The sequence below is a fragment of the Ochotona curzoniae genome, unplaced genomic scaffold (genome assembly GCF_017591425.1).
Source record: "Ochotona curzoniae isolate NIBS_2020 unplaced genomic scaffold, NIBS_Ocur_1.0 contig_21, whole genome shotgun sequence".
Taxonomy (NCBI): domain Eukaryota; kingdom Metazoa; phylum Chordata; class Mammalia; order Lagomorpha; family Ochotonidae; genus Ochotona; species Ochotona curzoniae.
This window is the reverse complement of record NW_024465322.1, coordinates 1,652,627-1,680,138: the sequence shown is the minus strand read 5'-3', so window position 1 is coordinate 1,680,138 and position 27,512 is coordinate 1,652,627. Positions and strand designations below refer to the sequence as shown.

General features: G+C 42.6%; 1 protein-coding gene across 2 annotated transcripts in view; it reads right to left on the bottom strand.

The window, feature by feature from the left end:
• The window catches only part of SEMA3C (semaphorin 3C), a 136,431-nt gene that overhangs the window by 26,503 nt on the left and 82,416 nt on the right, over positions 1-27,512 (bottom strand). For both annotated transcript variants that reach the window (XM_040971092.1, XM_040971102.1), the window contains 7 exons: positions 25,851-25,941; positions 22,947-23,066; positions 21,279-21,421; positions 19,993-20,107; positions 19,472-19,541; positions 18,166-18,310; positions 8,637-8,859 (listed from right to left, as the gene is read on the bottom strand). In XM_040971092.1, the coding sequence (XP_040827026.1) occupies positions 8,637-8,859; positions 18,166-18,310; positions 19,472-19,541; positions 19,993-20,107; positions 21,279-21,421; positions 22,947-23,066; positions 25,851-25,941 (907 nt within the window). The remainder of the gene's footprint in view (positions 1-8,636; positions 8,860-18,165; positions 18,311-19,471; positions 19,542-19,992; positions 20,108-21,278; positions 21,422-22,946; positions 23,067-25,850; positions 25,942-27,512) is intronic.

The following is a 27,512-nucleotide window of genomic DNA, read 5'->3' as shown; positions in this document are numbered from 1 at the left end:
AGCTGAATTACAAGTGGAGCTGTGGGGACATTAAATGGAAGCTCACGTGGAAGCTTAGCCCACAATGCCGCCACCTTCGTAGTTTGTTCTCAGAGCTCTGGGCTCCAATTGCACTATGGTCCCCATCCTAAAATAAATCATTTCCTTTGATTTCCTGGAACATGAACTTCTCCCAGGTTAATGAATACTTTGCAAAAGTTGGTTTTTCATGGACACCATGGCCACAGAGGATCGGTCATGGCTTCCGACGAGTGGACCCATACAGGCTGGCTGATTGCTGGCTGTGCGTTCTGCTCCTGAGAACCAGGGCTACCAAGTCTGCTTCAGGGAAATGACTGCACATCAAGAACAAAAACGCTCTGTGGCAATGTATTCTTGATATCGTTGACAACAGACTCAACGGAACGTAGTCTGCCAGCTGGGAGACATGTTGATGTTTGCTTAAGAGTGGAGGGTAGGGGAGAGGCAGCGCACAGCAGCAAGACAGAGCTGTGTGCTCACAGGTCACCCAGAGAAATCTTAGTGCTAGGAAAGAAGCTCTGGTTACACAGCAGGACAGTTTTATCTTCTATAGGCAAGTGTTACGTCCTTGGAGCATATTCAGAAATCTGCCAAGCATATCAGCCAACTATGTACATTAAATAAAAAGATGCACGCCAAAGATTTTTACCTCTATTTTAAAGTTTTTAAAGACCTCTTGAATGCAAATCCGAACTTGATTTGAAAACTACTTTTAGAGGTGTAAACATCTCATCAGACACCAAGGGTTAAGGTGGAATTCCACTGTTTGTGCATTCTCTCCTTTCCCTGCAAATCTTTATCTTCTTTCCTAACTAAAATGCGGCTGACATAAAACAAATCAAACTCACAAGCTACTTTCTAGCAGAGCTAACCCCTCACACAGATAGCACGTTGGTTCCAAGGCCAAGAGTGTCCAGGCCTTCTCTGGCACCTTGTCAAACACATCTAGTTTACAATGGAAGACTTGGTGACAAGACGTCAATGAGTCCTTTGAGGAGTATCCCTCACCCAGTGCCATGCCAACGCTAACACTGAATGTCAACACATCAACCATATCGTTTGCACATCCAAGAGTCCTTCAAGAAGTTCATGGAAAAATGAAGTAAAGGATATGTCTATTTTAGTGTAAAAACCTTCTCAAGGTCATGCATACTTTTCCAGGTACTTCCTGAAGACCTCTCTCGGGCACAATTGGGACATTTATTTCATAGTCATACAAGAAAACGCAAGTGCAATTAACGTCATGAAATATATAAAGTGATACTGACAAATCACGTTGAAGGAGTAGTGTTCAGATGTGAAATTGCTCGCTGTATTCTGGTAGTGTCATAAGCTAATGATGTATAGGCTTATACATCTGGGTCATCAACTACACACAGGGAAAGAGAAGGATGTAAGTCATTTATTCATTAAATTAATAACACAGACTGAGTGGCTCCTCTGAGTGTTGTGTTGGATCCAACAACCCAACAATGAGTAAGCCAGACCAAGGTCCTTGCCTCCTGTTGGCCACATCTTACACTGCCTCGCCGGGTCACTAGGAAACTGAGCAAAGTAATTCCCATAAATACCCGGTAAAAGGCAAGGATTACAAATATATCTAATTAGTGTCATTAAAGTAATAACAAAATAGGCTTGATTCCTGACCAAATTAGACTCCTTGCGTGACAAGTAGAATTTAGATAAATACATGGGTGATTCCAGCAGAGGAGCTAGTCTACACGATAATCATTCGAGTTTTTTACACCGTGTTTAATGATTTATTTGACTTACTTGAAAGGCAAGAATAAAAGAGAAAAAGAAAAAAGGAGAGTGAGAGAAGGAGAAGGGGAGGGGAAGAAAGGGAAGGGGGAAGAGGGAGAAACAGAGGCATAAGGAGAGAGAATCCTGATGATCTACCTGTTGGTTCACTTCCCAAACAGCCAGCAGGGCTGGAGTTCAGGGGTCAGGCCAGGACGAAGGCAGGATTTGGGAACTCTGTCCTTGACTCCATGTGGGTAGAAGGGCCCCAAGTACTTGGGGCATCCTTCGTTGCCTTTCTAGATGCATTGGCAGGGAGCTGGATTGGAAGCAAAGCAGTAGGGACTGGAATCTTCGCTCAGTTTTAGCTCCCGGCATTGCAAATGGCAGCCCGGGCACTGTTCTTATCAAACTCTAAAGAGCAGTATCAAAATGAAAAATAAGTAATCTCTTCATCAGCCAGCTATTTCTCTTTCATTCCTTTTCTAAGATAAGATTTAAAATGAATTTTAAATGCATTCAGCTCAGGGCAAATGATACATTTGTCAATAGATTCGCAATCACTCTGGGTTCTTTTCCAGCCTTCCCCCTTCACATCCTTCTGCTATCGAGTTACACATGATCACGTACATGACACCATCATTCATCATTCTTTCTCCTATCGATTCATGCTTTCTTCCTCTCTGTTCCACCAATACTTCCTGCTGTATCCATGGTACAGAAAAATCCCTGCAGTATCCATGATAAATTTCTAGGAGTATCCAGGCTTGGCTTGGAATAGCAGTAACCTCCCCCTCCCCCCGAGATGTTGCAAGCTGATGGCTTACAGAGGGATCTGCCCCTTCCTCATTGGCAAAAGCGACATCTCGACCCCATCTCAGAGTGACACGCAGGGCTCAGGCTCCAGCCGACAGTCTGTCTTTCCAGAACTCAAGCACACTCCCTCCAGTATTGTAGCGAGTCCCGCAAAAAAACAAAAACAAACAAACAAACAAAAAAACCCAAGATTCCTGGTCCTGCAGGTCATTCAGGGAGCCACTGCAAGGGGACAGAAGTGGTGACAAGCTCCAAGATGGTCACCCATGGGGCACACAGTTGAAAACTCCAAATGTGCAAAGGATTTGTAGCAACCAACCTTCCAGCTCAGTACCCAGCCCATAACACCGAAGCCAGCAAGGAGGCTCAAGCAGCGTATGTCCCATCAGGCTTTTGGCAGAACAACCCTGCATACTGTCCCTCCAGGCAAGACTCCTCATGGCATTAAATCAGCCTGAATCCTTATCACCCATTCACAAGAAAACTCACGGTGTTTTCATCTCAAACCACGTGTCATTCTGATTCATGCACAGTGCTAACATACAACCTTGACAGAACACTTTTGAACTTGACCCGCCCAGTTCCATACAAATGTCTCCAGAAGCAAAAAGGAAAACAGGGCTCTGGACAAACGGCCTGCGTGCAAAGCAGTAGGTGGTGAGGTTAAAATAGAAACATTCATCTTAGGAGAGCCCTTGTGTGTAGTTCTACAGCCCTTGCTAAAGTTGAAAACAAAACAAAACAAAAAAGTAAGGAAAATATAAAAATACTCAGAGTACTAATGCTAAGACCCCAAAATGAAAAATCAACAAGTTTAGAATAAAACAAAGCTTTGAAACAGATCTTTTTTTTTTTACTCAAGAGCAAAGAGTCATCACACAGCATGATGAACTCATGTATTATATCTGTAAATTAGAAAACGGCTTCTTTACAAAGTCCTAAGTCTTTCAAAACTCTTATTCCTCAGTCAACATGGAGCAGCCAAAGGGTTTTTTCCCTTATCTTTATTTGATGCATCAACATAGATGTTTATGGAGTAGCCTGTGATCTGTTGAGAAACGTATACACTGTCTGATTTTAAAATTAGGAAATCATATCTACACCTCCAACATTTTATTATTTTAACCTGATGAAAATATTCAGCATTGTTCCTTCTGCCTCTTGAAATTCACAGTCCATTTTCAGTATCTGCCGTCACCCCGCGATGCAACAGAACCCCAGAATTTCTGTTGGCAGACCGACTATAACTCCATCCCTGCTTTTCCTCCCTTCCTCACCCCACCACCCCTAAATTCTCCCCAGAATCTGCCACTCATCCTTCCACTCTGAGCTTCCAAGACAAACTCACTTTCTTTGATTCTATACAGAACATCACACAATATTTGTGTTTCCGTGGTTGGCTTACTACACTTAGCATGATATCCTGTCATTCCATTAATGTTATTGAAGATGATGGGGCTTCTATTCCTTATGGCTGGAGAGGACTTCCTTGTGCGTATTAACCACATTTTCTTATCCCCCCTCAGTGGATGGGTTGTGTCCGTTGCTTGTGAATAGTACCACAATAAATATAAGAGTGTCAATATTTCTTGGACAGACTGATGGCATTTTCTTTGGAAATATACCCAGAAGGGAGATGACAGGTGTAACATATGATAGCACTACTGAGAATTTCTTGATAGTTTTTCCATAATATCAGTCCAGGGGCATACTAATATGCATTGTAACACACATGCTCACCAACATCACAGAGAAACAAGAGGGTTAACCCATACACAGGACCAAATAGCTCCAACAGGTATCTCCAGAATGTTCCACTGGAGCCCCCAAACACATAGTGTTTTCATCGGCACATGGGACATTCCTCAAGTGAGATCATGTGAAACACCCCAGAGTAATTCTTCAGTTTCTCTGTGATAGGCCAACAGTGTATTTATTTTAAATTTCATGAGCTCATGGCTCTCCAGGACCCTGGTAGTATTAAAACAGCCACGGATATATGAAAATAAATACCTGCATTTCAATAAAAATTCATTCATAGGCATTGAATTTTAAGGATTTTATGATTTCCACTGTTTGCTGAACACCTTCCCAGCTTTTTCTATAATGCATTAACCATTCTGAGCCTAGATATTACATAAAAAAATGCAAAGGCTAGACTTAGTCCACAAGTTATATGCTGCTATGTTCTCCATTCCTTTCTTTCTTCTATCCTTCTTCCTTTTTCTTTCTTTTTTTTTTTTCATTTGTTGACTTTTTTTTGGCCCATTTTGCTTGGTGTCTGGTGGTACCCAAAATATAAAAGGAGACAGTCTCCATACCACTGGAAAACACTTAGGATTCACGTATCTTAAACTCGGCCAGAACTGTGTGCAATAACAGCCGTGGGATGATGGTGACAAAAGTCAAACATTAAACATCTCTAAGTATCATGGAGATACCTGGGAGCTTGAGTTAAATACAGATAACAAAGTCTCATCTTTAAATCTCAGGGTGGGGCCTGAGAAAGTGTGTTTCTAACGAGTTCTACATGACCCGGATTTTATCTTTCTGAGAAACACCCCTGGAGACAGACAAGGATAAAGCTTCTTTCATTCCACATCGGGTAGGGGTGTAAGACGATGCTCACTCAAAATCATCCACGGTATACAAGCAGATTCTCTACATGAGATTCTGCTGGCACTGTCATAACTAGTCAGACAATGTCCCAATAGGTCTTCTCTGACAACAAACGTTTCCGTTGGATTTGTCTAGATTTCCCATGATGGGTCAGAAAGGAAATCATGAGAAAAACACTCTGCAGGGGGCAGTCATGAGCATATCATTATTAATCCAAAGGCCACGAAGGGCTCTCTGGCATGGGGGTGGGGGGGAATTGGCAATACCCAGGGTGATTACAGACACAAAGATGCCCAAGCTGAGCCATCCTGGGGGACTGTGGCCTGGGTCGCTCCCAAGAGCCATTGCAGACAAAAAGCTATTTCATTCATTTCTGCCTACAAGTTCTGCAGGAAGAACTTCAGTTGAAAGAAACCTCACCAGCAATCCAGGAACTAAATGGGAAGAAGTATATTCGTGTAGACATGAATAACACACTGGTTGTTAGCGCCTAGGGCCCACTGAAGCCACCGCCTTTGTCCTCCAGTGCATCTGACAGGACCATGTGATCTAGAGGGTCTGAGTCCACTCAGCAAGATGCTGATGGTGCAGAGGCTCGGCCTGTGAGGGGTGGGGACCCTCAAGAGACTCCTGTGGCTTTGTAAGCAAGCATTGGTGAGGATTCAAAACGCATGCTTCAATATTATTTCTGAAAATGACACGTGTGTTCAAATACCAACATACAAAGTGTACAGAAAGATGCCAGAAGTCTATGTGTCAAGAAAAACCAAAGCATTCGTGCAAAACTATGGATTTTTTTTTCACTGAGTAAATATGACTGCACAGTTGCTTGAAAAATCCATCCATGACATCTACATATTTTATGTAGATTTTCATGAAAAAATATAAAAGTCTGGATTGGGACATCAAAGCCTACCTCTACCGCTGACTTCAAAGGAAAGAAAAGCGAACAGTCATCATTCTGGGGTAATATGAATATCAGGGAGAGGTGTGACTCTACATTTCAACTTAGCTTGAGGAAGAAATTTGCTTTTCTGCCAAATGCGAACTTGGCATCGAATGTTCTGAGTTGAGGTCCCAGAGCAAATGTGAGTCAACTATACAGACTATATATATATATGACCACAGGTTATAAGCAAATGAGGATGAACATTTGCAGGTGCTTATGAATTCATTTCACGGCATGGGTTAGAATGGACATTGTTACGGTTTTTAATTCATTCTGCCAAATATTTCTACCAGATGCTGTGATATTCCTTGATGAAGAACCTTGAGAGCAATGTGTGGTCATGAACACGGTTGTGGAGGCACCGACTGAAGTTCTGGGTAGAAGAGGAAGAGGATAAACTGTGTTTGAAACATCAGTGGCTTCTAGGATATCCAACTCCACAGTATAAACGTAGACGTTGTGTTTGGGAAAAGACAAGGGCTAATGGCACCCACGTTTGGCTTGTTTGCACAGAACAGATAACTAAAGGCAAAGGAGTGAAGGAGATGGCTGAAGACTATCTGAACAAAGAGGACGGTGGACAGAACCTTGGGGACTCTCTGTGCTCCCTAACCAGGGAAAGGCTACGGTTAGGGGAGGGGGGATGAGGTGACACACGTCTGATACAACAGGCAAGAGGGGAGTCTGCAGTCCCAGATGCCAGCACGAGGAGATGGGCAGCTCTGAGGGAAACAGACTAGATGGTCCTTGTCATCAGAAAATATGCAGGACTCTGCAGAAAGTGCGATGCGCGCGCAGGTAGCAACAAGGGCAGATGTGCACGTGGTTTCACACTCAGGCATAAGGGGTGTTAAAAAAATACCAGTGCAGGCAAAAGGGAATAAACAGAGAATAACAACAACGGGCATACAATTTGCAAGAAAGGTCATGAAGGTTATAGGCTAGATCAAACACTGAGAGCAAAAGGAGGAAGGGTTGAGTCTGGGAAAAAAGGAAGAATTTTAGTATGGATATCGGGGGTCAGGGGGAAGGAACACTCAGCTACACGTATGTGTGGGAATGGATGCTTTCCGAATCATCTCAGAAACTTCTCGATCTGTGATGCATTGGAGCTGAAACTCTCTGGGAGAGATTTAGATCTGACGTTTTGACGTTTGAAAATACCAGTGAGTGAGAATGTTATCGTAACAGCCAACCCTGGAAATTAAATGTAGCCAAGAAAAACTCACATGTTAAAATGGCTGGATGCGAAGTGCAATTGAATGCGTATTCCACCACCGAATCCCATGGCAATGTTCATAGACTTACTTTCTAAACGAACAGAGGAACAATCTACCGGCGTGGAGTAATTCTGGTGTGAGTAGAAGACAAATGGAAAAAGTTCATCCTATCTACATGGCAGCCAGGGATGCCCAAGGTGGACTTGAGAGCTTTTATTGCCAAAGTTCAGTGTATAGCAGACTTTTTCCGGGCTAGCAACAGTTCAGTGACAAGATCTCACCCGTATCGCGCTAGGCACGGGATCTGAACTTTTATGTTTCTACCAAGTTTGTAGTGACACAGAACTCACTGGCCCAAGAAGCACACTTCGAAGACATTTTGCTTCGGGGCCTTCGGGACCAGTTGATATGTACCAAGTAGCTCTACGCACGTCAGCACTTTCGAGTTTTTTGATAAAATGAATTGACAAACTGGAATTTGATGCTTGATATTTTCAAGAAGCCTATCCAGATTTAAGCTAAGTCCACTTCCAAATGTCACATAAAATGCAGTGTTTATTATGCTAATTTCCCTGAGCAGGTGCATTTGTGTATTTCATACGATATCATGAAATCAGTTTCACGTGAGAGCTAAACTCACCACTTAACATTTCTGTCCATCCTTAAGTCAGCTCGCTCTTCCTAAATCTCACCAACATTTGTGCCAGAAACTCTTCCACATTCTTCGCCCGTGTGAACCCATTACATCTCCTCTGTTGTATTCCATTAGCCTCATCTTGCAGATGGCGAAAGTGAGGCATCGGAAAAGAAATATCGAATTCGGGACCAGAGGTAAACATCGGGAGCTGACGCTGCAGCACAGCCGGTCAAGTCCCTGTTCGATGCGTCTCCCGTTGGAACGTTCTGGCTATTCCACTTCCAACACAACTCCCTGTGTACAGCAGCAGCGGGTGGGCCAAGGACTTATATTGCAGCCCTTCCGCATCCCTTCATGGGCGTTGCGGATAGAGTGTCTGGCTGCTAGCTTCAGTCTGACCCAATCCCAGCAATGTGTGAGCGTCTGGCGAGTGAAGTTGTGTCTGTGAAGACAAGGTGTGTGTGTGTGTGTGTGTGTGTGTGTGTGTGTGTGAGACTGCCTCTCAAATGACCGCATAAACAAGAAGCGATCATTCAGCCAAGCACGGCCTTTCCCATCCCCTGTCTTAGGGTTGCATCACAGTGCGGTCTCTGTCACCTTCAGGTAGGGCTGGCTGCAGGGGACACACACTCACCCGTCCCGAGGAACAGCACGCGGTAGCGGCCGTCGGCCGCATTCACCTGGTCCACGGCGATCTTGGTGTACTTGTAGTCGGTGCCGGTGCGGACGATCAGAGGCCGTCGGTGAATGGGGTAGACGGAGTTGTACATGAGCGGGTGGTTCCGGATAAACGTGACCACGTCATCGGGAAACTCCTTGGTGGTTCGGATGTTAGGAGTAAACGCTCCTCCGGGGCACTGAAAGGTTTTGGAAAGCAAAAAAAAAATGCAAACAGTTAGTAAATCATGACCTCTTGCTAGAAAGAATGAAAAGGCCTTTACTTTTCAAAACACGGAAACTCCAGTTGCTTTGGTACCCATGGTACCAAACTTCCTGCTTATCTGTACACTATTATAAAAAATTAACACAGGACGTGTATGATTTGATCATTTAGAGGAGACCAAGTTCGTTCTTCCTGTCCTATTTGGGTCTAGAGAAAATCACGGCCATTGTGAATATTTTATTTACAGTCGAAGCTTATACTATCAGAAAACACACACACACACACACACACACACACACACACGCACATATTGTGGCCATAAGCCTCCACTTCTACCATTTAACATAATCACGCTCTCATGATAAAATTCCACTCTCCTGCACAGTTTTATTCTCTAGCTTGTCTCCCCTCCCAAATGAAACATCTCAGAAGGTGCAGCTTAGATGGGAGAGGGCAAGTCCGCTGGAATGATCTGATTCTGGAAAAGTCTCTGTGATGTGTGTTACCCTCAGGATAAAATCCCCAGAAGCTGCTGTGTCATCTGGCCTGAGCTGTCGCTCTCAGCGTTATCCTGTCTTGTCTTTTGCTTCCAGCATGTTCTGTTCTGAAATACTGGCTCCTGCTACTGCCATCCATGGGCCCTTCCGGAACTCGTCCCCCATGGTTTGGTCTGAGTCTTCCTTCAGTCCTGAGCACCCATGGGCCCTCCTGAGGGCAGTACTGCGCTAAATGAGTGAATGCTGCTACGGCAACACTGATGGTTCAATTCCCAGCTCCTCCACTTTTTTTTTTTTTAAGATTGTATTTATTTGTATTGCAAAGGCAGATATACAAAGAGGAGGAGAGACAGAGAGGAAGATCTTGCATCTGATGATTCACTCCCTAAGTGGCTGCATGGCTAGAGCTGTGCCAATCCGAAACCAGGAGCCTCTTCCGGGTCTCCCACACAGGTGCAGGGTCCCAAGGCCTTGGGCCGTCCTGGACTGCTTTCCCAGGCCACAGGCGGGGAGCTAGATGGGAAGTGGAGCTGCCAGGATTAGAACCAGTGCCCATATGGGATCCCAGCGTGTTCAAGGTGAGAACTTCAGCCACTAGGAATGCTGGGTCCCCTGCTCCTCTGCTTCTGATACAGTTTCCTGCTAAGGCATCTAAGAAAGCCAGACATAATGGCCCAAGTGCTTGAGCCCCTGTCACTCACATCACACTGAGATGGAGTTTCAGCCTCTTGGTTTTGGTCTGGCCCAGCCCTGGCCATTGGGATTATGCAGGGCGTCTATTGTGGCAGCCCCTCTTCCCATCCAGCTCCCTACCTGTGGGAGCAGTCAGGGACATTCCAAAGCCTTAGGACCCTGCATCCAGGTGGGAGACCTGGAAGAGGCTCCAGGCTCCTGGTTTCAGAGAGGCTCAGCTCTGGCTGCTGCCGCCTCTTGGGAACTGAACCATCATATGGAAGCTGTTCCTCTCTCTGTCTCTCCTCCTCTCTGTATATCTGACTTTCCAATACAAATAATCAATAAATCTTTTTTTTTTTTTTAAAGAAAAGTTCAGCATTATAGCTCAGTGGATTTAGCCATCACCTGTAACATCAGTATTCTGAAAAGGTACCAGTTTATGTCTGGCTGCTCTACTGCTAACACTGCTAATGGGCTGGGGAAAGTAGCAGAGGGTGGCCCAAAGTGTTTGGGCCACATGAAAGACCCAGAGGAAGCTCCTGGCTCCTGGCTTTGGCCTCAGCCATCTCTGCCTGTCGCCGTCATTTGGGGAGTGAACCAACTCAATGCAAATTTCCCCAACTCTGTAACTCTGATGTTCAATGTACTCAGATGTAAGTTGCAAAATAAATAAACAAAGCATTATCAGCTAAAAGAAAAGGACCAACGTAAACCTTCTAATCCAGCAATGGCAGATACACACTGGTTCTGTGGACACTAGGTTGCAACGAGAATGGTAACTCACCCGGAAGTGAAATCTCATTCCAATGGGATCACTTCCTGATCCTGTCTACCCACGACTGCCCGCCTATCACTGCATCTACTAATCGCTCATGGCCCGTGAACAGCCTTAGCTGCCAATCCACGATGGCCCCTGCCCCCTGTGTGTGTTCTTTCTCTCTCTCTCTCTCTCTTGTTCCTTTCCCTCCTCCTCCAACCCCCCCTCCTCCTTCCTTTCTCTCTTCCTTTCTGTCACTCCTTCCTTCTCTCTCCTTTCCTGGCTCCCTCCCTTGGGACCCCCTCATGGCACTATACCAGGAGACCTCTCTCTCTCTGTCTTTGCCCAAGTCCTGGTGGCCATCCTCCCTGCTGGATTGAAACCTCCTGCGTGGCCAGCTGCATCCAAATTTGGGGTTTGTGGCAGACAAAATGGAGAGCGCGAATACCGAGAAGAGCTAACACCACTAACATGACATCATTCCACATCCTGGCGAGGGCACTTTCAGGCTAAGTTTGACCCATGAAAATGTGCTAGAACTTTTTGTAACAGCAGAGAATAGAGTTGTCTTATTCCACAGGGGCGTAAGAAGTAGTCCAAAGACTTAACAAAGAGAGGTAATGAAACAGTTATTCTGCTAGTCTTACTTGTTTTTTGTTATAGTATTAAATACATCATCTGGGGATGATACATAAAATATATCATTTGGGGATGGTGTATAAAATATATCATTTGGGGATGCTGTATAAAATATATCATTTGGGGATGCTGTATAAAATATATCATTTGGGAATGATAGTATTTTTCTCTTAAGAAGACGTATTATCCTTAAATATACATGTTAACTTTCCGCAGGAAAGACCCGAATGAGGACAAAGAATTGAACTGGAGGTTGTCCCACACTTGTGTGTGGTGTGGAATCATGGGTGTTTTCCCCCCAAAGTCTTCACACAAAAAGGAAAAAAGGGAAACCCATTGCTCACTGAATGAAAACATGGAAAGAACAATGCATGGGCGACTGAAATAGTTCCAGTTCTTTAAAAAAAAAAAAACACCACAAATTACGGCCTGCAAGGCTGAGATGTTTTCTTAAATATGTGCAAACACTCTCATTTTCAAGTTCTGGACAGACCCACAGTTAGCATATATTTCAAGGCCACTTTTGTCATTTCCAGTCTAGCATGGGATAAGCTGATTAAATTATCAGTGCCTCGGGTGTACATTTCATTTCCAGGATAACTGGAATTCAGATTTAAAATTATCATAAAGCTGCTCAAAAACATGGTTATTAACTAAGTAAATCAGATAAAATCAGTGAGTTTACACCCATCCCACTGCTCCCAAGTAAAGAACTCTATGTTCACAACGAATATTTTTGTTCAGAAACAAGGGTCTTCTCATATAATTCTGTTGATAACGATGATTGATCTATTAATTCATGTCGCAGAGCCTTCAGGTAAGGCAGAATGAACAGCGACAAAGACGACAATAACCACAGAGAAAGACACCCTTTTAAGCTATTTGCACTGGTAGGTTTACTCAATCTAACAACCCTGAGTTAAAAAGATGGGATTAACTTCTCCCCTCTCTTGAACTATAGCAGCGAGTGTGTACTGAGCCGTCAAGATAATGAAATATGCACATGCTATCATAAAAATAAAAGATTCAGTCCACTAATTGGGCTAGCTAAATTTACTCCACAAACAGTCGTTAAATAATTCCGGTTAAGCATCTCCTTGAATTGCTTGCTTTTCTGCCGCTCCTGCTTAGTGAGCAGCGATAAGCAGTCCTTCTTGAGCGAAGACACTTTAAGCATTGTGATTAAGCAAGGTGTTGGTGAAACACCAGGAACTGGAGTGCCATGTTAAAGAAGGGTTATCATTCGGATTCCAGTGTGCGGAGCCCCTTAAAGGCCAAGGAAGCATGACTAGTTTCCCAAAGCCTTATGTTAATGGTTAATGGGTTATTGTTAATGGCTAATGCATTAGGGCTGAAGCCTTGATCCGATTCGGATGTCTGAAGCGAAGGCCTTGGAAAAGCAAGTAAATTGGATTGGATCCGGTTGCTAGGGAGCTGACCATGAGCTCATGATTCAGTTCTGCCGGCTTTGTGAAGAGATACACAGGGACCTGGAAGATGGGCAACGTTGACTTTTTCTTTCTGATTTCTAATTCACTCCTTCTGCCATCCTGTGGCCTGCCTAGATGCCTACGCCGATGTGGCCATTGGACCCAAGTCAATATGCCCCTTTCCCAAGAAGTGCCTCTCATTTATGGGAATGGAGAAGTGACTAATACAGGGAGTGTTAGCACCTGCCGTCCCTCCCTAACTTCTCCTTTACACCCAGCTACTCATAAACATGTACCATTTCTGATTCTCGGAAATGTTGCTAATCCTCATATTATACAATTCCTCAAAAGGAGCATGCTAATGTGAGTCCTCTGGGAAATCATTTCAATGTGCCCATGGGATCCCAAGAACCAGAAAGTCCTTTTTCTACCCAAGTGCTCCAAGTAGGAAGATGAGCACACTCAGAACTCAATTGCATTGGAAGTCTTCAAGTTCTAATTCCCCCAAAAAGGCATTTGAGATCTGTGGTCATAAATGCATAGAGTAGGGCCCGGCGGCGTGGCCTAGTGGCTAAAGTCCTCACCTTGAACACGCCAGGATTCCATATGGGCACCGGTTCTAATCCCGACAGCTCCACTTCCCATCCATCTCCCTGCCTGTGGCCTGGGAAAGCAGTCGAGGATGGCCCAAAGCCTTGGGACCCTGCACCTGTGTGGGATACCCAGAAGCAGTTCCTGGCTCCTGGCTTTGGACTGGCATAGCATCGGCCATTGCACTCACTTGGGGAGTAAATCATCGGACGGAAGATCTTCCTCTCTGTCTCTCCTCCTCTCTGTATATTCTGCCTTTGCAATAAAAGTAAATAAATCTTAAAAAAATGCATAGAGTGCAAATAACACAATATATTTCAGCAAGATCATCATTTTGGAGTTTGATGATGGTTTACAGCCTTGGTCTATACTTTCCAACAGTGGGGCTTTTTCCTACTTACTTCCGTTTAATTCTTTACCTAATGGAGCATCAAACTTGTGATTATGAAGCTAACTGCAAACAGGTCATTGTAAAACTTTTTTATAGAAAGAAGGAAGGAAGGCGAAAGGGGAGTGTGGGCCGCAGGTAGGATCTGTTTTATGAGATGCATGAAATTTGTTCACTTTATGCCAAGAAAATAATTTGAAGTCTAAAAAAAATAAAGCATGACATTAAGACATGTAACAACGATTTGAAGCAAATATGAAATAATTAACAGAGCTTGGGTTGGGGCCAACTGTCACAGAGATTGAAAAGCCAGCACATTTAAACAAACCAAGAGCACTAGAGAAGGGCTGCCAAGATGCTCAAAGAAGCTTAGAGATGTTGAAAAGAAAAAGCTGGGCTTCTGCAGGGAGCTGTGATTGCTGGGGGCATCACGGGGTCACACAAGCTAATGTGAAGGAAGCAATGGGAGATGACACGGAAGACAGCGAGCAGGAAGTGACCCGAAAACCTTTCATAGAGTGACTAGCACAGGTCAAGGGGGTCTTGACCTGACACTGGAAAGATGAGTGCTTAGTGGATAAAAGGAGACACCCAGTGACCTTCCAGAATCTGGGCTAGGATTCGTGGCTGACAGAAGCCAATTTTACCTTTCGGCCCTTGGTGATCTGGGCCTTTTGATTGAAGGCCAGTTAATCAGACAGTGGGAGCCGTGGATTGCGATAGGGCTGCTATTCATCTTCCCCATATTGGCCCTTTTCTACCTGGAAAAGCTCTCGGCTCCAGTCGCGCTAGCCACGCACACACTCCGATGCATTCATTTCTACTGGCACCTTGTCATGGAAGCTGGACCCTCTGTCCACAAATCCTTCCAAATCAGTCCCTACCCGATTTATGCAAATCGCCTTGCCAGGCAAGCATCATCTCTACAATTGTAATGTGCCTTTTTTTGCACAAGATTGGCCCGCTACAAGCTCTTTTTCCTCTAAAGTCATATTTATGTTTACAAGTTTATTCATATGTTTACGTGATGGACAGAAAGTGATGTGTAATTAACATTGCCTGCATACGGGCCTTCGATGTTGTGTTTTATCATGAATCTCCCCAACTAAACACACTCCAGCATCTAAGAGATGTGCTTCAAGTTTCAATCAGAAGATACAGAAGCAATCAAAATGCCAGCAAGAAAAATACCTCCGATTATCTGTGTTGTAATCAACCGTGCTGATTATTCATTTTACTGAGGCTTGGCCTGGTTAAAGGAGACAGCTCAGCCTCACTCACTTCCAAATGGTCAAGCTGAAGGTTTTTAGCAGGTTCAGTCTGAACAGACTACCCCGCACACTATCTCCTGCATACACCATACAGCCAATTGTCAGAGAATGGACCACAAGAGCTGAGCCACGGAGACAATGTGCAGACGCTGGCTGCCCTTTGCAACATACCAAAGGTGTCTTGTTTCGTCCACAAACTTGAATCACTTATGGAAAAACATTATGACACAATTGGCAGGCTTCCCCCTACTGATTCCATCTTGCCGCTCGGGCTGTTTGCTCACACAGCTATGGAGCCTGCCTTTAAGAGCAGCACCCACGGGAGCACCAGAATGAGGTTATAGGATTTCTGCCAGTGGCATGCTTTGGAAAACACGGTTCCCTATTTATGGGGTTGACCTGGCAACCTGACTACTGTCTGGAGAAGTGAGGCCCAGCGGTCAGAGCTGATCCTTGTCCTGGGAGGACTTTGAAGGCTGGCAGCGAGGACTGCCTGGGGTCACTTGGCAGCAGGTGCGCTGGCTGCAAACGAGTAGGCTGTTAAGCTCTGCATGAGACAGGGGCCGGCCACTCCGGATTAAAGAGCTGACTCCACTTGGGGTTGGCGCGGTGCACGGCTGAGGCAGCGAGTCTTCAGGAAGGTATGCCTTTCCAGGACGAGTTCCAGAAGCCAGTCCTCCACCCTGCCCCCTCCCAATCCCCAAGGGATCATTCATCTGACAAGGTTTTTGATTTAAAGAAGCTGTTTTGGTCTCGGCACAGCTGGAAGAAACCACATTATAGAAAACACGCCTCAAGCCCCGACTACTCCCTTTTTGCCATGGTGTCTTTTCCAGATGTGTTGCTAAGCCCTGGCTGAATCTATACTGTTTTAGAACAGAAAAACAAAAAAAAAAAACCTCTTATTCTTGAGAACTAAAACAGAAATAGTGACAGTCAGGATTGTTCATTTTAAAAAAATAGTTATTTGAAAGGCACAGAGAGAGAGATATCTTCCATCCACTGGTTCAATCCCTCTCAAATGCCACACAGCCAGGGCCGATTCGAGCCAAAACCAGCATCCCGGATGATGATCTGGGTATCCCGGCTGGCTGGCAATCCCCAAGTCCTTGACTCATTAACTGCTGGTTCCCAGAGTGAGCAGGGGGCTGGAATAGAGAGCGGAACTGAAACCCAGGAGCTCCAATATGGGACACAGCATCCCAAGCAACAGCTTAGCCCCTGCCCCAAAGCGCCACGCTGAGCCGTTCCTTCTTAACACTTATCGAGAACACAACTCTTGCACGTGTTTGTAGCATACACCGAAACACTCGCACTCACAAGCAGAGTGATCGGAGTGGCATCAGACAACCAGCACTTCCATCTCCTTATCTATTCTTTAGGTCTGCTCCTTTAAAAAAAAAAAACAAAACAAAAAAACATATTTCTTTTCCTATCTGAAAGAGGAGGAGAGACAGAGAAGAAGATCTTCCATTTACTGATTCACTCCCCGAGCAGCTGCAATGGCCAGTGCTGCGCCAGGAGCCAGGAGCCTTTTCCGGGTCTCCCACAGGAGTAGAAGATTGCAAGGCCGTCCTCTTCTGCTTTCCCAAGCCACAGCATGGGGCTGGATGGAAAGTGGGGCCACTGGGAAACCTACCGGCACTTTTTCACGGCTAAGTGACAATTCTCCAAATTGGTCCAGTTAATGGTTCAACATAAAATATGCATCAAATGACATCAAAGCGTCAAAGGAAAGACGGCTTAATTTGGAATCGTTTGGCCTGGTAATTAAAACACCAATCAAAATGGTCAAGGGCATGAGACAGGCGCCTGGTCCAGCATCAAGCATTATGGGCATTCCAGGACTAGCCGATGGAAGCCTTCCCCCTAGCTACCTGTCAGTGTGTTTCACTCAGTCTATCTCTCTACCTCTCAAAAAAAAATGAGAAGAAGCAGCTTTTCAAGTTATTGTTTCCATTAAAAAATAAACTGACAGTGTAATTGTAAGACAATGAGGAAATAGGAGTGAAGGAGTGTAAGCAGACATTGAAAATAAATTCCTTTAACACAGAGAAAAGAAGAATCCAGAAACAGGGAGAATTCCAGGAGAGGAAGACCTGAAAGAATCCTGGCAAAAGAAATTTCAAACTCAGGAACAAAGACAAAAATAAACACATCATTAAAGTAAATATGATAATCACTACCCTTAGACTTAGATTTTTATGACGTAGTTCTTTTCTCTTTACTCGCATCAGCCACACGATAATGATAAACAGCCCTGTTCTATGAAATGCAGTAATGGCAAAAGATTTCTGCGCATGGCCTATTACATAACAGCTCCTCATAAGGGCCACCCCGTCCCTGCTTTCACAGAGACGGAAGCTAGGATTCTAGAAGACACAACTGCAGCTCAGTGGAACACAACTGTTCTTACGGAGGTCTTGTACAAAGTCCAGCTCCTCCTGGCCAAGTGCTCAGTATCCCCAGCTGGAAAATTAGCTTTCATTGTATCCCATAATGCAACTGCCATCACACGCTGTGGTTACAGTAACATGGTTCAGAAACAGTGCTTCAGGGATTTCTAATTCAAAAGCTGGACAAAACTAAACAAATAATTCCCACTCACCAATTTCCCAACAATTAGAAATGCTTCCTTTGAATGATGACATCACTTCCTCTTTCACTATTTGCTCACATATTCAAACACATTCTTCTTTTGAGAAGTACGCGATACAGAACTTTTAACACAATATATCAGTTACGAATGAAATGTCGACATATGCTACCATGAATTAATTCTGACATAGTTATTTGGTCATTGAGACATGGAGACTACTTAAAAGAGGGCAGGGCTGTGAAAAATCATTTAGCAAATTCTCTGGCTGGCCTGCAAAAGCTAACCGCTATCAAAACTAAATATCAGAGCTTATGAACTGAAAATCTACAAAGGGCAGTGGTCCATGGTTCCTACATGCCTGGATGACACATACTTCTTGTTAAGCAACATTTTCCACAAAGCAGGGAGCCAAGATTCCTCCCAAGGTACTTACAGTCCCAGGGCGAGGATAAGGAATTCTGCCCTGGTACGAAATGAGCTGATGGTTGGGTCCTTCCTTGTGGGCAAATGGTCCATTAAACACAGTCTGAATGTCAGAGAAATGATACACGCACACTGCTGAGCCTTTGAAAACGGAGCTAGAAAATAATAAGGAAAAAGATTAGAAGTTCATTTTCTCCCATTTTTAAATACAATTTTTAAGCAATGGATGATAAATATAATAATTATATACTGCATGCTTTGTAGAAAAAAAAATGAAAGGATTTAGAATATATTTACCCATGAAAAACAATAAAGGTTTGAGGATAGAGAAATGTTTACACTTATTGAAAATTGCACAATGCATGCATGCAATTAGATTGCATGGCTCACCACAGAAATGAAAGATCTGTCAGCTAAAGTTTTTAAGTTTGATACATCACTCATCAAAATGATGTCATGGAAAGACATCAAAAAAGCCGAATGCTAGGCTATGGAATTGTGTATGAAAGTTGAAAATGTCTGATTTGAAATTAGACATTAAGACAAGATATTTAATCCATCCATGAATGCAACAGGCGACGATGAATGTTACAGAAGATTCCTTCCCATGTTTCCCAAAAGTGTGTCAATTCAAGGAACTTCCCATCTAGCTAGCTTACTTTAACAAAAGTTAAAGAGTCATACATTTTGAAATATATGCACTTGAATTCCAAACGACTACCAATGCAGCCTTTGATAATGCTATCCAAAATAATGAAACCTGTTCATAAGAAAACATCATAGCTTTTTTGTATTAATATACACTTCGATGAATTTGGACATGCGCACAAGAAGATATTTCAAAAGTAATGGAAACATAAGCTTCAAAGATAAGTTTACTGTGGTACAAATCTCCTGGGATGCAGGCACAGTTTCCCTAGATCATTCGTTTTCCATGAACTTTTGGAGGGTCCTGCACGTGAACCACACTGCCGTCTACCATTACAACCAGGGTAAGCAATTCCATCACCTCCAAAAACAATTCCTACTTAAACATGTTCCTGTGCTCAGATTCTATCCTCATTGCAATTGGTCATATACACTGTTAAGATTTTAAAGTCCTTTAAGAATAACAGCACAGAATCATTACCAAGACTAGCTTAAGTAACTGTTCAGAAAGTACCATTTCAACTCAAATATAGCTTCTTAACTTGGTCAAAGAAACTGTAACATCTACACCCCAAATACTCTGTGAGATTAAAGTCAGACAGATAATTATTGCATGCCAAACACTCTTACTCAATAAAGTTCACACAATATAAAAGCTCAAAAATTACCTAGATGTCGTAAAAATGCCATATACCAGTGTTGTTCTTGGATTATCAGTTTCCAGGAGAAATACATCCTCTACAAATGAGAAAAAAATCTCAGTATTTCAAGTGTCCAAACATCAGCAATATTCTTAAAATAGTAACAAATAATTCTATTCTCATCCATTCTGATCTCAAAATCAGAATGTTAGATCATCTAGCAGGCATGAAATAGGGAATTCACTTACAAAAATAGTGTTCCTTATAAAGAAATCAAGTAATGTCTTTCAATACATGTAACACATTCTCTCACTACAAAACATGGTGATGTTTAAAAACACGTTTGAAATAATTACCTAAATGTCTCTGCAGTATATTCAGGGTTATGAATAGACTAAAAAAAAAATGCTTGGGGAAAGTTATAGACAGAATCTAGACAATGAAAGCAAGTTGGCACGTTACTGATGCTGAAATATCCATGGAAAAGACATTTTCCCCCCTGAGAGTTTTCAAGTGCATAAATACGTTTCCGTGTCACTTCTCCATACCTAGCTCATCGAAGTGAGTTTCCGGGCCATCTTCATCTGTGACGGAGCACACCAGCCTTGCTTTTAAAAAGGTGGTCCACTTGTTGACCAGGCTGCGCAGCCCGCCCGTGTCGTTCTGAAACCATTAGGCACACATCCTTAAGATTTTCTAAACACATACTGGGGTGCATTAAAAGCTCAGCATCGACTTACTTTAATTGGGGATTGACAATCATCTAAAGAAAGCAAACGCTAACCACATCTTCACATGAACAGCTCAAGTAGAATATTTAAGATATATAATATTTTATAAAATGATTACCATCACCCTATTATTGTCATGTCTGACATTATTGAATGCCCTCTTGCTCTCATTTTAACAATTCACAAGGAACATATTCACAGAATGCTAGGGGGGGGATAAAACATTGAACTTGTCTTATCTTGATTATTCACCATCGTCAAGAAGAACAAAATGACTATACATCATGAGGTTATCTGTACCTACTATGGTGAGTGACTAGAGACTAAGGCCCAGTAATTTTTATTTTCACTCCTTCATCCCTCTGAAATATCATTCAACCCTCAGTACTTCTGGTGGTTATTATGCATAATCTTGTGGTCACAGCAAATGGAATGGCGTGAAGAACATCCCTGCACAATCTTTATGGATGGCAGCTCTCCCTTCTGTGTCAAGAAAATTCTACCCTTCTGCTGACTTGGCTATGAAATGATTGAAAAGGAGGTGAGTCTGTGATCAGTGGAATATCATAGTCAAAGATAATGTATAAACTAGTTTAAGCACAAAGCACTTTTACAAAAATATCTTTGCAAATCCAAAAGTCAACTGAAGACCATAAAATTCCTATATGCAAGGACACCGCCAATTTCTATGAGTTGCTATGTATATTAACCATGTGTTTGCACAAATCTACATTGAGTTGTTCTTAATAACAGATACTGTAGTTACCAAGACACTTCTTCATTCTCACAATTATAAACAGTCCCTCCACAAACTACCTTTTACCCAGTTTACTTGTATTTCACTCACAAGATTTGCCACTAACAGGGCTTTAAATTGAGATGCAAAATTAGCTCAAATTCCTTGTCTGTTTAAAACTACGCAATGTTTCATTAAGATATACAATGAAATGTAGTGTCTTCATACAAGTGACAAGAATACATTTTTCTCCACGTTCCATATCTTTGTGGTTCTCAGTAGCAAAAGCAAGAAGATACACCCTGCATCTTCATATGGTGCTGATGCATTGGGCTTCTCTCAAAGCAGAACAGAGGTTCTTACTCACAGGACATATTCTGGCAATCATGGAATGAATCTGCTTGGTACTCCGGTTGTTGTCCGTCAGTTTCTCCTTGAAGAAGAAGTACACCTTCGCATCATTGGGATCGGTGCCGTCAGGGATGACATGAGCATCCACAAACATGGGCTCTGCAATAAAGCAGGAAGGCGATCTGTCCTCATGATGAAGATCCAACCACTGTGTAAGCAAACCACAGATACACGCCTTCCTCAACTCTGATAGGGAGGCACGAGTCAATGCTTACACACGATACTTGTAGGCGCAAAACTAGCAGGCACTCCACCCGGCCACCTTTGGAGGGTCAATTCCCTCGATACAGAGCTACGAGATCACAAACGATGCCTCTCCATCTGCAGAATATTCTGGAAGCACGGTAAATTTAAAAAGTACGTGCCCACTGATGAGCTCTGAAAACAAACTGGAAAAGCGTTTCTACTAGCTATTTCCCATGAAATCCCACAACTGTTTTATTCAAAAAACAAAGTTTGTTTTTCGACCTGTGGTTTTTAATCTACTGCACAGAAATTCCCCGAGGCAGGATGAAGCGCTGGGAGTCTGAGATCTGAAAAACACATTTCTTCAAATACAGCGAATGAAATGAAGAGGAACAGTTGCAAGGAAAATATGCAGCCGTTTGAAGACAGACGGGGTTTCCTTATTGCCAGAGCAAAATAATTTCGAGAATACTCTATTTCCAGATGTACTGGAAGAACATCATCTAGGGCAGGAATGGGACAATCGATGCTTTCTTATGCTGGCCTATCAAGAACGAGACGCTGAACTGCAGCAACTCATGCTCCCCTGTGCAATGCTGAACTGTCAAGTTCAGGGTCAGAGACAGATGTGCCCTAAGCTGAGGCGACGAGGCTCTGGGCCTGTTTTCTGTCCCCCATGACAACAGTGACTAATTGGACTCGTATCGTAAATCCTGTAATTTCTATTAAAAATTAGCCAAAGCTGGAAAATACATGGCAGCTTTAACATTCTAGAATCTATATAGATAGAACACATAGGAAAGATTCCTGCATATAATCTGTTCATCACATCTATGTGAGATTACTTTAGGATAATTTCTAGATTTTACGTGGCTAAAAAACATAACCACGTTCAAATAAATTTAAAAAAATCAATCTTAATATGTTATAATTGGGGAAGTTGCTTGGGTCCTGGAGTTTCTAAAAAAAAAAATATATTGTTACACATTTATTTGTACTTGTGTAAAAGTTGTGTAATAATTCACCAAGTGAAGAATTGGCATTTGGGATAAGCTTTTAGCCTAGAAGGGAAAGATGCTAATTAGGCACCCAGGTATCACACAAGAGCATCTGCCACCTCAGACTTTAGCGCTCACTTAATGAAAATGCTAGGATGCAATAGTGATGGCCCAGGCAGCTGCATTCCTGCCAGCCATGTGGGAGACCCAGACCCATTTCCTGGCTTCCAGCTTCAGCACTGGCTGCTGCGGACATTTGGTGATGAGCAAATGAGAGCTCTCTCTCCTTTCTAACAAATAGCTTTAAGAATTAGAATACACAATATGTGGCAACTCATTCATTGATATTAGATATTTTGAAATCATAGCGTACCGAGTTATCGTTGCTCATGTCATGGCCAGATATGAAGTTAAAGAGAATGCATGAAATGTTTTCTTACCACTGAGCCACTTAGAATTGTGCTGGTCGGTTCTGACTGCATTTCTCTTGGTTAAACTTCGAAAAATGGCCGCATCCGTCCCCATGAAATCTATGTACATCCCAGAGAAAAGTTCTTCATCTGTGAGACAGGAAACAGCAACCGAAATGTTCGTGTTTTTAAAGGGATTTTTGAAATTCAGGAAGAGTGAATTCAATATAAGGTCATGATACATATTACAGTGCATTTGTATTTTGTTCATCAGTTTTCATGACTGCCGAGCCAAATATTGGAAAACTTTTGCTCCGGTCTCATTATTATCTGTATGGTTACTCAAACAAAAACACACAGGTACTTTGAAATGTTGGTGGAAAATGCAGTTAAACCATACACTTGTTTTGTTGAAAAATGTCTGAGTTTCATGCAGAATAAGAGGCCTTCCAAAAGAACATGAAAATATACCTTATGAAAAGCTATATGCATTTCAAATCATGCTTGCAAATTATACCAAGATTCTTACTTCATTTTCCCACAAACATTCTTAAGTATCAATTTACACAGGAGTATAGTTTGAAGTAGTAAGTCTTTCAGCATTTTTTTTAAAGATTTACTTATTTATTCGAATGAGAGAATGACAGAGGGAGATACACAGACAGAAAGGGAAAGATCTTCAATCTGTTGGTTGACTGTCCAAATGGACACAAGGCTGGTGTTGGGTGAGACCAAGGCAGACGCTGGAAACTTCATCCCAGTCTCCCATGTAGGGGCAGAGGTCCAACATTTGGGCCATGTTCAACTGCTTTCCCAGGAGAGAAGCATTAGCAGGTAACTAGAATGGACATGGACTTGTACCAGCACTCGAAAGGGAAGCTGTGATCGCAGGCAGAGGGTTAACCCGTGGTGCCACAATGCCACCCAGTCTTTCAGTGATGAATGGCATTTTGGCAACTGTAATGTGGTCTCCACAACATGAAACAATAATAATAAAAATTACTGTGTTCAGTCCATTTGTTAACTCGACTGAGTTTTAAAATGAGTTTTTATCTGTATGTTTCATTATCTTAAAGCGTGATTTTAGAAGAATCTTACAAGTTGCCACCCAAAGCACATGTTTAATCATTTGGGAAGAGTTTTATTTGAGAAGGATATTTTCATCAGAATTTCTTGACAGGATCTTAGGCAAAGTTAAGATCATGCCTTTTCACTTTAATTCAACCTCGTGAGGCCAGTTTCATTTTCAATTATTAGAAATGCCCCACGATTTTTATGACAGTTTCTTTAAAAAGTAGCAACTGTTTTCCTTGGTCTCCTACAATAATGACTAAGTTTAGAAAAGAATGCAAAATTGCTCAATGAGTTAGACGGCATGAGTACATTTTGAAACTCAGAATTCTTTTCATTCCCAGGGTTTTTCACATTTGATAACTCTAAGTATTTTAAAGTACTATGACATGGTAAAATGAGTGATCAAGAAATTATTGGACAAGCGGTTAGAGAAATAATCCACTGAAGAAACAAAATAAAACCGCAGCCAATAATAAATGTCATAAGTTTGCAAAGTTTCGAAGTTTTCGTGTTAACAAAATTGCCCTAAGACTTTGATATGCAAATTGCAAATGTTAAGCAAAATATCAAAACTCAGCATAGGATTAGAGCAGCAATTCGAATCAAAGGTCCTTGAAAGAAAATCAAGAAAGTCAATTTTTAACCCCTATTTTGTAAACAAGTCTAATTCTCTAAGGCCACAAATATTAACAGCAATGCGACAGTTCAGTTAGAAAATGTATCTTGTTCTAACCCCTTGTATTTTACACAACATCCCAAAAAATTACATTCTAGTATGGTTATGTTAAGAGATATTTGAAGGTCATATCCATAGCATTTAATCAAAATGAATGGAAATAGTGGCTTTGCAAAACACTGCTTTATTCAAAACATTCAGAAACATCTCTGAACAGACTGTATCCGACCAAACGATAGAGCTTGTGTTTTCAATTTTACATGAATCTTTTTCCCTGATGGTGGTCCTCTGGCTCTATGATGCCCCGTCCGGATGCTCTTACGTACAATGACGCGCCACATAACCCCTCACCTCGGACGTGGTCAGCACCAAGGGAACCTACCTTGACTCAGTTTTCAGATCCAAGAAAGATAAGTCACCTACATGAACGAATTACCTACTGGCCACACATAGAGAAAGCCAAAGGAGAAACTTCCAGTATACACTGGTCACACTGAAATCCATGCTGCATTTCCCAGAGGGGACCAGTGGCCTCGGATCTATTCTCAAGGGTCTTAACGAACCAAAAGAGAATATTTTTTTTTTCCCCAAGTGAGACCCAGAAAGTCCAACAATGACAACAGTTTAAAAATGAATTATTTTACCACATTATATGAAGCAGTTGGACCTGGTGCTTGACCAGTATTTTACAAAACATAAGAGAATTCCAAAAAATTAGTTATCATTGCTTTGTTTCAGCACGGTCACCTGTGGAAGCTTCACACAAGTAGTCGGCAAACACATAAAGTTGAAACGTACAAATGATCGATTACAAAAGAGGCACAGGGGGTATAACAGACTGACTAATAGTTACCCAGAACACTTACAACTACTTTATAGAATAGATATCTCACTGCATAGGCTAGATATACATATAAACGAATTAATATATGCCGTATACCGATATGCATGCTTTTTCAAATGCTCGACATATTCCACGAACGGGAGAACTGGACACATACGTCCTCTAGTTCAAAATTCTTCAAAATGAGACATTGAGTTTCTTAGTCTGTAGCTCTCCACATTCCTCCAATGACTGAGCCATGCGGTGTCAGCCCTGCAGTCGCCCACCACGGTCCCAGCGTGCTGTGTTAACTTGTCTGCGTTCCCCGCCAGCCTTGTACCTCCCATCCCTGCATACTCACTGATCATCACAGACACGGTGTTCACACTGGGGTTGAAGGAGCAGCGTCCTTTCCCGGATTCGCACTTGGAATCGATCACAAAAACTTGATCCTGTGTTATAGACAGAATGCAAACCAGGATCAACCAGGACCAATGGAAGCAATTCCTTAGTGAAATAGGAGTATGCATCGAAAACAGCACGTGTCTGGTTGCCCAGCCTTTCTGCATATACTTTATTAGGGCACGCATCCCATTCAAAAGAATTTTCTGGAAACTACGAGCTAACTTCAGCAGGCCTAGCTCTCACCTTACAGGTGACCAAGAGAAAGAGCTCTCTCCAAATCAACATTGACTAAAATCGCTCCAAATCAACCATAATTATAAACATGAACTAGAGGGGTTGGCTACTGTCCACAGAAGAACCATATCTGAGAGGATTATATTTCCAAAATAACTAGGACATTCTAAAAATAAATCAGTGTAACTCTTTTGTCGTATAAAGTATTACACAGGATTCAACAAGAAATGTCATAACTTAGATTAAAACGTTTCATTTCCCCATCCACTTCACATAAATTCAGAGTATGCTAGATGATGTCTCATTCTTCGAGAAGAATCAAACAGAAATGGGAAAGCAGATAGCAGAGTGTGATGGAACTGGGTTTAATGTGAAATATGGTGATCAGCGTTTTCTTAGCAAGAGGGGTTGTCTGCAGGTGTAAAATATTTAAGTTTTCCTTATTCAAAATCACTAAAAGCTATTTCTATATTTAAAAGAGAATGATGGTCCCCTTTGTAGGTTGCATTCAGTGAGAAAAGTCCTAAATTATTAACACATTATGAGTTTTTTTCAGTGTGGAAATGCAGAATCAAAACTACCTGAAGGGACAAAGTCATCTTAAGATTTGTTGTACTTGGGGATGGAATGTTTCAAAACACACGGGGCATTCTGTAGGTGTGTGAATTTGCTATTCTAATAGTCCAGGAGTTACGGGATAATGCAACATGATGAGCCAGCACCTCGTTGCTCATGACAACAGCCAAGACGAAAGAGATTCTCTCATGAAAATCAACAGAGCCTGTCCTTGTCAAGAAATTGGTTCTAGTTCAGGAAGATGGAGAAAAGAAAGATGATTCTGGAGATTTGGCTCCCTGAAAAAAATGCAGCTAGCTCAGTCTTGTTAAACAAGTCCTGAGGTTGACACATCGCAGGACAGCTATGAGCCCTTAAGGAATGACGGGGCTTAAAGGCAAGGGCAGTGCTGTAGCCTGAGAAATTTCTACAAATGATCTGTTATTCTCTTCTTGATTGCCAACTCTTTCAAACCCTGGTATGGGCCTTTAGCCTGGCAAATAAGACACCAGTCAGAATGCCAACTCCACATACTAGCATGATGAGGTCTGGATCCTGGCTGTGTGCCGGATTCCAGCTTCCGGGAGACAGCAGGAGATATTCAGCCATTAGCATCCCTGCCACCTGCCCTCTGTGCGGATGTCTGCCTCCCAGCTTCAACCTGATCCAGCCCTGGTGAATGGGAAGCATTTGGGGAGTGGTCTAGCAGACTGTCTCTTTTCCTCTCCCTCTGTGTGTGTATGCGTGTGTGTGTCTGTCTTACAAACAGACAAGTAGTTAAATAAATACAGGTATAAATAATTTCAACAGTCTTAACGCTTTGCCACTA